The sequence below is a fragment of the Euwallacea fornicatus genome, chromosome 5 (genome assembly GCF_040115645.1).
Source record: "Euwallacea fornicatus isolate EFF26 chromosome 5, ASM4011564v1, whole genome shotgun sequence".
NCBI classification, from domain to species: Eukaryota; Metazoa; Arthropoda; class Insecta; order Coleoptera; family Curculionidae; genus Euwallacea; species Euwallacea fornicatus.
In genome coordinates this window covers 1508298-1520406 of record NC_089545.1, presented here as the reverse complement: position 1 = coordinate 1520406, position 12109 = coordinate 1508298, and the positions used below count along the sequence as shown (strand labels likewise).

General features: G+C 38.9%; 1 protein-coding gene across 3 annotated transcripts in view; it reads left to right on the top strand.

Moving 5' to 3' along the window:
• Scp2 (Sarcoplasmic calcium-binding protein 2) overlaps positions 1-11858 on the top strand; it is a 47344-nt gene extending 35486 nt beyond the window's left edge. For all 3 annotated transcript variants that reach the window (XM_066282135.1, XM_066282134.1, XM_066282136.1), the window contains 5 exons: positions 19-91; positions 6997-7049; positions 8446-8565; positions 9740-9952; positions 10922-11858. In XM_066282135.1, the coding sequence (XP_066138232.1) occupies positions 34-91; positions 6997-7049; positions 8446-8565; positions 9740-9952; positions 10922-11032 (555 nt within the window). In that variant the 5' untranslated portion in view covers positions 19-33 and the 3' untranslated portion in view covers positions 11033-11858. The remainder of the gene's footprint in view (positions 1-18; positions 92-6996; positions 7050-8445; positions 8566-9739; positions 9953-10921) is intronic.
• Positions 11859-12109: the final 251 nt, after the last annotated feature.

Genomic DNA, 12109 nt, shown 5'->3' with positions numbered 1-12109 from the left:
GAAGTTTAAATTTTGCAGAACCGACTAGCCAATATGCCCATCTCAGACTTCAGAAAGAAGAAGCTGCTCTACGTTTTTAACGTATTTTTCGGTAAGTAAATGCGCAGCATTCTCCATAGGTGACCACTGCAAGTTTTCCCATCTACACAACAAACGAGTGCTATAAATCTCAATAAGAACCGCTTAAAAGTAATAACTCCTGATGGGAAGGTCATAAACTTTATTCCCTCTTACTACAGACCGCACACTGGAACGAGCCCATAAACTCCTAAGCTTTACAAAAATTGATTCATTCCGCAAGAGAATTGCTCCCATCTCCTCGTTATCGCTTTAATATTGCCAATCTAATATCTTTTAGTTATAAGAAACTGTGCCATTAGCACCAGTTGTTCCTTAGAATATCAACTTCGTTGCTCCTCAAATCAGCAATTCCCCATGGACCGTTTGAGATAGAAAAATCTGGAGTTGTATTATCCAGAGCCCTAAAAACACAATACTGGAAGTCCTAAGTTGGCAGCGTAGAATTCCCTTGCGATGTTTCACAATCCTCTACATACACATAAAACTGAAATTCAAACGCTGAAATCTCCTTGTTCGAAGTGAGACATTCAAATACAACCAAAAAGGAATTTTGTGTAGCTCTTCTCTCGACGAGGCGATAAAAATGCCTGCCCATTTTGAAAATATTCCCCCATTTTAGCACATTTAACATTCTATTGGTGTCTGCAGGAATATTCTTGTCACTAAAGGGAAGTAAACCTGCAAAATCGCCAGGTGCACATGAGACCGCATCGGTGCACCCGGAATACTGCTACGAACGCGAAAAAATCGCACACATGATCAGTATTGAGAAGTCCAATGGTTTGAGGTCTGGACTTCTCGCTGGCCATGGAGATTCACTTCCATCTATCGACGTGGAATAACATTATTCCAGTGTTGGCGCACTTGCAGCCACCATGGTTTTTATGGATTTGAAATGGCACGAAACGAGTTAGCTTGTGGATGAGGATCTCGTAAACGAAGAGAGATATCGGGATTAAACGAGAACGCCTTTTTTAAGTAGCAATAGATGTTTTTTTGTTACGTTAATTAGAATTTGAACTTGGTTGCACTCCCGCTGCTTGACTAAAAGCCGAAATAAAATTTCAACCTCTACCACCCTGTAGTTTTGAAACACGCAAGATAGTTATAAGATGTGTTACGTCCAATCGTCATATTTTACTGTCCCTTACGTCGGCTTTCACCAAGTTCAACTCCCAACGAATCACCCTGTGTAATAATAGGGACCTTAGAGAATTTTATTTTCCAAGAAAGCTCATCCAATTTTTTTTTATTCTCAAGCATTTCCAGTCCAGTGGCGCAGTTTTCCTTCGCAGTTTTTATATGCTGATCAATAAAAGGTCAGTTATGCCATTATTGTCGACACGTCGTTGGGATATTGTTAATAATAGCGGCCGTCTCCCGTGTTTCACGTCTCACTCAAAACTTCAATGTGCTCTAAATTTATTAGTGAACTTTTAAGCCCGACGAAAGTTGATGGTCGAGACCGATCACTGCCCCCAATATTATCATGCCCCTCCTAGTTCAATGTTTTACAAACGTCGAGCAATTGCCCAATCAAAAACGTATATTAGAGTTGAGCATTCAGTAAATGGCCGAAAATAGTGATAGAGGACTTAAAACGAACTAATTTTGAACATCTTGGAAGTATTCAGCAAGGGAAAAATGTGCGGGGGGTTTCGTTTGAAATGAAAACGTTAAATACTAGGGCACCTTTTTGAGCAACCCCGTATATTGAAACTTATGACCAATATGTTATTTAACATTTGCATTTTGATCGGATCTCTATGTGAACGAAGTTCCGAGATAATCGTTGGTTTTCCCCACATTGTGGCCGCACATGGCTAACTGCGAACCCGCAATATTCGAAAGCGGCTGACTCATTATAACGCGAATGAGAAGTGAGGAGAAGCGGATTCGGGTCCCCACCCCTGGTCTTGACCATACTTCCATGGTTGTGGCATAGCGGTAAGAAACGAGGTTTGTTTCAAAAATGTATCGCAATTCGAAAACAGATCCCGAGATTTCGATTGCGTTCCAAGATTTCACCCGGATAATCCGCAACTTTCTCTCCATTTGGAGGTTTCGCCGTTCCTGATATTATTCCCCACTCTAATCTCCATCTGGGTCATTTGCGATAAACTTAAAATATTATGCTTTCACCTATAAAATTTTGATACCTTGAGCGATATTTTAGATGCGCAGTCTATGGTGGATCGCTATAACTCAATCTCCAAAGATGCTGACGATGACGATGATAATGATGATGAGGATGGTGATGATGTTAGCATTTTTATTTCTCGGCTTTAATTTTCACACTCGTGGCTGGGTCTGTATAGTCGCTTAAGTGAAACATCGACACAGATACTTGGCGATAAATCAACGATCACAGAAAACGGCATATAACTCAGATGCTTTATTGGGAAGTAGTGTTGGTTGAGCGTCCGTAATGTTCGCCAGTGGCAATTGCGTTGAAGTGTTCAACCTACAACGTTGCTGTTGAGAACAGTCGGCTACGCCGTTAAAAGCTGTTTTCCGGAGCTTTCTCAGTGCTTCCTATCTTCAACTCGCGAATGCACATAGGTATTTCCCCCGCATTATATATTTACGCTTCTAAAAACAGCACATCATAACATTCACAAACAATAATCCTGGACTTAATCCTTTGGGAATAATCCTGCAGTGTAGGTAAATTCCCTGAGCAATTTTATTAATGTTAATTCGTAAAGAGGAAATTGCAGGATTTTAAGTTTGATTATTAAAGGAAATTATTTCCCCCCTTTTGGGGCTGGAAAAAAATCCTATTGAAATTAAACTTACCCCTATTCAAACAAACTCGGCGTGGCAGGCCATTTTTAAGATTTTAATTATTAAGGAGGGAAAATTTTGACTGAGTTCACAGAAATCGTTCATGCGAGTTTAAAACAATTTTACTACCGCAATTTATCAAAGAATCCGTAGTGTCGGACTTAAAATGCAGGCACACAATATTGAGGCGAGAGCTCTATGTAGGCCATCGGGGGTTAATTTATTATTTGAAACTTCCTATTTTATTAATTCGCGGTAACGATTTTCTGTTATGGCGGTAAGCGGCCCCTAGGTCAGTATTTTATGTAATTCAATTAAACCCCAAACTTCTCAGGGTTCGCAAGGGGAGCTCCTTTACTGCATCTTCAAGCTTTTACGATCACTTAGTGGTGCCGCATGACCCATGAGAAGAAAATTTCTCCAGTTTCGCTATTGTGTGTGTGTGACATATAAGGTCCGTAAGTGAAAACTTGACTTCATAAGAGTATTCATTGTTCGGTGGGTTATAGCAAGTTTGCCGGCTGAATTTTGATGCATCTTAGGTTTCTATTATTAAGCCCCATGAACAGGGTCGGCTCCGGCGAGCCTGCCGCCCTCGGAGAAAATTTTAATCACGGCCCCCGTACCTCCCTCAAAAAAAAAAAGAAAAAAAAAAAAACAAACGTCGACCAGAAGAGCGGGCCGCCCTGCCCCCTCCCACGAGGCCGGCTTGCTCCATGTATCATCATCTAGCCGAATTTTTTGGAAGGGCGAAAACCTGAGGCGAAATGGGACAGAATCGCATTTTTATTCGCGAGAAGGACCAAAAAAATTCAAGGATGTTCAACGATTTGAGTCCACTGAAACATCTCTGGAATATAAATGGCTCTTGCATTCGTTTAAAAAACTTCACCGCACCTTTATTGCCTTAAAGACGAACCTCGAGGGGCATTTAAATTTTAAATACCCATTCGCAGGGTTTACATCAAGAGCCGGTTACTCAAACGTCTTCCCCAAAAGAACTTCAGCTGCGCCTATTTCGAATAAAGACATTTTTCTTCTTGTGCGGAATGATATTGATTGGCTTGCTATACCTGTTATACAGCCGTGAATAAAGTTCATTTTAAAGGCAAATTGCTTGGTTATCAAATTTGCATTTTTTAAATATTAAGTTTATAGGCACGAGGGTTGTTTTATTCCAATTGCCGCGGCAAGTTTCGGTATTTCCAAGTTTTAAATGGCAACATCAAATGAAACTCGTTCGCAACCGCAAATTTGGTTTTCACGATAGCATCGTGGTCCCCCTTTTTCTGTTTCTTTAAAAGCGATGGACCTTTATCTTTCATAGGGATTTCTCAATAAAAGAAAATGTCGGGGTCTGGCCGATTTTCGGCCTGGCCCCGATAACCCGACACATTATCGCTCATAGCAATTTTTTGCAAACGTTCAAGTCCCGCGAACGGGCAAGAACGGACACTCACGACCAGTTTTTTGTTCATCTATAAGATCCGTACACCTCAAGGCCCCTTATTCTCCTCTTAGGTGCGCTTCTCCGTCAACATTAGTCGTGTGAGTTTTACTCCTGTTATTTGCCAACTCCTTCATTAACTCACCTTTGCACTGTGGCTAATCCTCTCCTGCAAAATTTTGCTCTTTTCCTGCAGTTGAGACGAAAAGGTCCAAAACGTTCAATTCCTCTTTAATTCTTATCGCTATTTTTATATCTTCACATGTTTATTTGACTATATAATTTTTTATTATTTCTTTCGCTCTACCACACGAATAAATATGTACGTTAAAGTTGCTTTTCAAGACTTGCAGCGAAGTTCAAATTTCAGACGTCTCAGGAAAAACATAAAAAAAACAGAAATTTAGTCAAAAATAGATTTTATACTGCGTGATAAAAAAAGTTATGCCCCTTTAAATAGGGTTCGCCTAGCGCTGACAGCGCCCTCTGCAATGTGATTCGGATCTCTCGCCCTTCAAAACCTTCGTTGCGGCATTTAATTCTGGCAAAAGTATTAGAAACGAAGTAATAAACTTTTTTCCTTATTTTAATCTTCACTTTGGCGTTGTGTATTTCGAAAACCGTTCACTTCTGGTCTAAAGTAAATTGCATTTAATCCTCATATTTTCACCTCATAAATCTGTGATAGAATTTTGGACAGAGCTTTTAAAGACACCCTATATTTTATAGGCCTTTCAATGCAAGGAAAATTGCACGTCTCGGCTCTCTTTTAGTAGCTCTGGCAAGAGACTGCGGGAGTATAAATGGAGGCACTATCCATAGCACGTATCCAATTTTATTTTCCTTTCTCTTAAACCTGCTTCCAGCTAACTAAAAAGCACTTACTTACAGTCAAAAGACCAACGTGAGTACTGCTCAAAGGGAAGTCATCACCTGAAAGATAGCGCTCATGGAAACCTGCAAATAGTCCAAGCTCCGACTGGATTTTATGGAAATTCTTTTTCGAAAAGAACTTCGGTTATTGGCACTCGCATTTGCAGGTGTGTCCCATATTGCAGCAGCACCACTAAGTACGAAGACGCAATTCCTCCGACCATGAACAAGGACCTTCGATTAATGGGGAAAAATCCATGTGCTGAGAATTCTGGCTGGTTGAGGCGCATTCGGTCAGCCAAGATCATTAGTACTTCCACTAGGGTCAAATCTGGATTTCTGGCATTAACGAACTTATTCAATGCAAGTTGACTGCAAATTGTTGCAGTTGCGTTGAGCTCATTCGTCACACTCGTGCATTGAAAAGTAAGGAGAATTAACGAAGTCTAGGATAAGACAATTGAGCAATTGGTCGTTAGTGGAAACACAAACTTACTCCTAACAAAATTAATTGGGTGAGGACCCCGTAGAAATCTGCATTTAAATATTCGCTATTCCCAACCAAAAAGCCTTGCATAATATCGTAATACAATAGCAAAAGCCGCACCACGGCGCATATAAATTGAAGCAGAATTTGGGTTTCAAATGCCTGATTATGCAGCTCAATCAACTCGAAGAAATCCTCAAAAATTTTCCTAAAGAGGACCACTGTTTTGGGGCTGAGCGAATCGATTTCGTTTACAAAAACCATCCCATTTGCCTTACTTCTTGGTAGCAGGTTTCTATTGCACAAAGCAATTAATTGCTTATATTTGCAGATTTCATTGAAATACTGGAGTTTAATCGTCAAATTGCTGATATACATGTGAACTACCAAAGCTATAGTTACGCCAGTGTCCATATCCTTGTAAATCAGGATGCTGATGTTCAGCCCTATAGTTGCAGTTGCTAGGAGAGCGGATAATCCCAAGCAGCTCATCCTGGCTATGTCGTGGCACTGGTACTGGATCTCCATAGCTCCTCTAATATTTTCGATCAGTTTTTCTAGTCGATTTTTCAATTTCTGGAAGTGGCTTTTTCGAAGAAAAGCAGCACACGCGCTACTGTACATACTGGTGCAGTTCAACAAGAGCATGGTCCCCGTGTGAGTGATGAGGGCGTTGGTGTCGCTGAGTCGATCGGAATAGGCATAGTCCTCTTGGCACAACCACCAGATTATACCAATCGCGTGGAGAGTCGTTTTGGAAAATACGTAAACTCCGTAAAATGAGCAACAATTGCTGACGGGGTAAAGCCCCAGAAGATGCAAAATGAAGTCGAAAACCGCATCCCTCCAATTAAGGGGGTCTCTTTTTAGCTTCGGCCACATTGCTGCTCTTCTCCCGAATGTCCGGTAGGACGCTAGGAATGTAAACAGAAAACGTGTTATTGGAGTATTTCACGCAATTACAATAAAATGGAATTGAGTGCGAATAAAATATTAATTCTCCGGTAGTCAAAGGGCAAATTTTCAAATCCATTAGAGGTAATTTATTTCAGTCTTGAACTAGGTCTCAAATCGGTTTATAAACGTCTGCATATCAAAGGCAGAAATCTCCATTGTGTAAAACGGTGTCCTGTGTAGGAACTTTGCCACATTTTGCTGGTTAGTAGTTAGAGGCGACATTCAGGTTTCCAAAGTTAATAATTTATCAGAGTCTGGTTATGAAATTTAAAATAGAAATTGGATGCTTGAGGTTAAAGGCAGACACGCCAACAGGGTTTTTTGTTGTTACGCTATTTAACAAATTTTCCTATTTCTCTTTCAGACGTCAACCAAAGTGGGACCATTGACAAAAAGGACTTTGAGGAAGCCATAGAGGTAAGTTCCAGGGACTGGACCAGTATTCTGGGCAATTGTGGACCCGTGACCCTAAGCGGTCTGGTCATTAAAAGGGTCCTTAAAGGACGTGGGTTTGTTAAAAGCATCGCCAATTATCAGTACAGAGCAACAATATTACTGTGATCAAAGAATGAAGTGAAATTATTTATAACACGAAAAATCTTTATTTATACTTTCAAATAAATTTTAAAAAAATTCAAAGTATTCCCCGTCCAATCCAATTCTCTTTTCTCATCGTTTTTTCCCTTCCTCGAAACAGTTAGAAAAGTCTTTTTCCGGGCTGGCCTTCAATTCTTTTTTCGATTCGACTTTTATCTCCTCAATCGATTCGAAACGGTGTCGCCTTAGCGGTCTTTTGAGCTTCGTGAACAAGCCAAAGTCCCAGGATGCTAAATCAGGCGAATAAGCTGGTTGTGAAAGGATATGAGTCGCCTTTTTTAGGAAGGTGTTCTCGAAGAACTAATACAGTGTGGAACAGTGAATTATCGTGGTGCAAGCACCAAGAAGAATTTCTTGCCCATAATTCTGGCCTCTTGAAGCGAACGGCTTCACGAAAATGACGCGAAACGCTTCAATAATTTATTTAAAATGCGGGTGTAGCTCCGTAACAATTCAATATATTAACATAGAACTTTCCAAAGATTTCACTATCAACCTACAAAAAAATAACTTCATGATTTTATAGTACCCGCGAAGTTTGAACCACCTTATTTTTTAATCACAGTGGAAGAATCACTAACAGCACTGATTGCTGGGTGCTAATATGTTAGCTGTATGATGCCAATTCGAGGAAAATCAAGTTCTCCATTCTGCAAACTTTTCGATGCTAATTCTGGGAAAATACTATTCACATTGGAGATTTCGCGAGCTTCAATGTCGGCAGTCACGATCATTATCTTCAAGGGGCTGCAGGAGCTTCCAATTGACTGAGATGGAGAGAGTCAATACTGGATTGAGAGTCAAGAGGAAGATCATACTTTCCCATAAGAGAAATGAGGCGTAAAAACAGTAGAAGCAAACACTAGACAGAACAGGGGGAAAATTTAAAGGTTTCTGGACTCGTTCGGCGATCGATTCTATCGTCCTCTCGGACGAGGAGATACTTTAAATGACCAACTAAGGCCGAAATTTCTCATCATTTTCCAAACCATTTGAAGCATTTTCTGGTCTTTATGCTCTAGAAAGACGGACGGATGAGATAGAATCTTCATCCATGATTCGATGCTGCGACAAGCACTTGGACAATTTAAGCTTTGGTCCCAAGTAACTTAACGAGGGGCGAAGATTTAAATTTCAGTTTTTCCAAAGACATAATTGATTCTGATTTTGATTGGGTAGTTAGATGGTTTTTTTGATGGATGAATTTAAATTTCAGAAAATCTGTTCCTTAAGAGGATGGGCTCAAGGCAGTGAACAGTACAAGAAGACCTATGATAGCATGATTCAAATCTGGGAGGGGCTCAGACAAAAAGCGGACGCGAATCAGGATGGACAGGTAAATCAGTTTTTTGCCTTAACACCATTATTATTTCCATTTTTTTTTAAATTATTAATTACCATCAGAAGCCACGTTATTAAGTAAAATTGAAAATCTTGGCAAAACGTTTGCATTTCAAAAGGAATTTCGACGCTTTTATATTAAAATTTGAACAGAAAAGTGTGCGCTGTTAAGACAAATTATGCATGTATGTAAATGGTGCTTTAATTAAAGGCCAAAACACAAATCTCTCTTCACAAGCCTCCTTTACGTGCCACATAAGATTCATTAAAGTTTCATTCGAACTAGTCATAGACAATTTGTGCCTGTCAGCTACTACTATTTGAAAAGCTGAAAAAAATGTTATATGTGAAATGCTAGAAATTCGTTTTAGGGGCACTTAACCTAATTAACTTTTGTATTTATAGCATCGAGTATACAGGTGCACTGGGGGAGAAACTCGGTTGGGGCGCTTATAATTGAGATTTATAATATTCTTCTAAAAACGAGATTAGATTCAAGCTGTTTCCCGATATTAGGAACATTTCGAATTCCTATTGTTCGGATGCTTCTCTCAATTTCTCCTTACCGCCTCAACAGCGGGCCTTCCTTTCCTGTACTCACCCGGACTCTCTTCCAAATGAGTGCTACACACACTCCTTTTTTGTTTCAGCTTGAAGCAATATAATTGCGAAATATCTCAAGTGCAGCTTTTTGTTATTCTGCATCGACCCTTGTCTCCACTTTGTAAGCTCTTAATAAGCTTCACATGCCCACCTACCTATACACTTCCCAAGAATATAACTTTATAATTCATGACTACAGTACGTGCCATTAGCACTGGGGTCGTTAATCAACTTTATCTCTAAGCTAATTCTACTTCAATTTGCGTGTTAAATAAAATCACCATAAGGAAACAGCCCCCACTGTTCGGCTCAAAGGGCAATGCGAGACAACACAAAAGCGGCGTTTTTAATGATATTTCTGTTAAAAGTATTTAAAATTTCAATTAGCACTTCATAAATTTGGGTTAATTAGGCTTTGTCTTTTGAGGTAGAAACTAATAATAGGTGTGTTGCATGCAGAGTAATGATGTTTAAAGTAATGCGGCTGAAAGATTTTTATCATAGGACATTCGCTCTATGATTGATTGGGTAGTGAAGAAGTTAATATGAGCTTCGATTTATTGTAGGTGAGCGTCGAGGAATGGGCCTCCATGTGGGAAGATTACTCGAAGAGTCCTGAAAACGCCTTGGAATGGCAAAACCAGTACCAACGGTTCATGTTCGATTTGGAAGATGCCAGTGGGGATGGCAGCATCGACATCGATGAATTCACCAGCGTCTGTTCTTCCTATGGTTTGAAAGCCCAAGAGTGCAGAGACGCATTCCAGAAAATGTCAGGGGTGGGTAAACCAATGTTTTTGCACCCAGATTTAGACTCAACCCTACTTCAGAGATCATTTTAACCTAAAACTTATTTTCCAAATGTAAAAAAAAAGATAATTAACGCCGCTTCATTAGTGAGTTAAGGTTATATGTGAGAGGATTTTTTCAATACCACCATTAAATAGTACATATTCGTAAGTTAATGGTAAGCGCTCAGAATAAAATAAAAAAAGCTCTAGAATCTTAAAAGTTGAAAACAAATTATATATTCGAGAAAAAATCAGTAACGGGGGACAGATAAGTTTTTAGAAGATGATAATGAGCACATGAGGAATAAATTTGAATTCAGTGTCTCAAAAAATCTAAAAGTTACAAGGAATGCACCTTAACTTTGCCGCATTGTTTTACGTGGACACCTCGTTAACATCTTTTGCACGAATTTTGCGCCACTCTGTATATGAAACTGCCTGAACGGTTTACCTCGTGCTATCTAACCAAGTTTCATATCTATCGAGATAGCGATAAGTAGAGATCTAAATGAAACTGACCAGCATGTACAAATATTTCATTTTATTTCCACTTGTTGTAATTCAGCACAATAAGCTCCAATTAGTGTGAGCCACTCGGCCACAGTTAGTGGGGCTGGCAATAAGCAACATACGTTTTTAAAATGAGTTCTGAGTTGTGTCTCTATTGGATATCCCTTAATAGATTTAATCTCCTTCGATGTCCGGCTGGAAAACCGATGAAAATTCGATATCCAGAAAACGGAAACTAAAACAAAAGAAATGAAACCCGATTCCACTTGTTTGCCCCCAGAAACCTCTTATAGCACCACCGTAATCATTTCTCAAATTCTAAAGAGCCAGATTTACTCGGTAGGTAAATAAAACGATCTCATTTAATATTCAGTCGATTAAGGGTAAAACGAACGTGAAATAAATTCTTTCTTTAGCTATTTACGTATAATCATATTGGTGTTTTAGGGTCAAAAAGAAGTGAACTACCAACAATTCGAAACCTTGTGGAAGCAGTTCTTCATCTCCGAAAACCCGTCCGAACCAGGGAACTTCATTTTCGGAAAAACCAGCTTCTAAGAACCATTCAATTATCACAGAACCCAATTATATAAAAGATAAATAAAAAGTATTAACGTTTGTTAACTACCAGTCGAAGACGAATTAAAATTATTAAGTTATTGTTCTACATATCTATACTATACATACATATGCAGAGGCTATAATGAATTCCTTGTGGTGTTCACTAATGGGTAGTTTCTTGCTGAGATCTTAAAATCGTTAAATTTCAATAACCTCTAAGTGGCAGCATAATATTAGTGGACATTTATTCGTAACATTTTCACTTTTTCGAACAGGTGTCCAAATTTTTGGAAAGCCTCTCGACAAAGGGCCAATTTTTTTATACACGGCAACCGAGCTCACTGTAAAATTTCATTGCTAGTTTAATACATTTGTACAGAAATCGGAAGTATATTATGCCTATGTAACGAATAGTTGATGTTGTGACCTATTGAATGGCAATTTAGTAAAGGCCCAACTTTGCTTTGGGACAAAACGTAGGTACCTATCAACTTGAAATCCCAAGACTCGGTCTGATTGAGATAGGTAAACTAATTTGGACCAAAAATGGTGATAAAATTACTCTAAATGACTCCTGTTAGGTGAGCTCAAGGTACATTCAATCAGTCAAGGGAAAGGGATTTCTTACAACAATATTGTAACGTAGCTTACTAGATACAGTACCTATTTATCTATTTGTTGTATACTGTATGGAACTTTTCTAATCGACTAAGAGTTCTTTGAAATGCCTTCGATATTTCCATTATGACAGTAGAACATTTTATGAAACAATTATTATTGGGGTTTTAGTTGAAGTTATCAAATAAATTAATTATTAAATGTATAGTTTGAGTATCATTAACTTCATTAAGAAAATACCCAGAAAGGTTCTTGCTATATTGGCGGATGACTATTGTTCACCTACACCATTAATTTTCTTCCTTGTTTTTGTTCGTTTAGCACAGTACTACATAGTTTCTAAGATACGGAATTACTTAACACACATTTTTTTTAGAAAAAAATGTGAATAATTGATATCGCATGTCATACACCTTTCTATTGCCCACACTGTATATTATTTCCTTTTGCGTATCC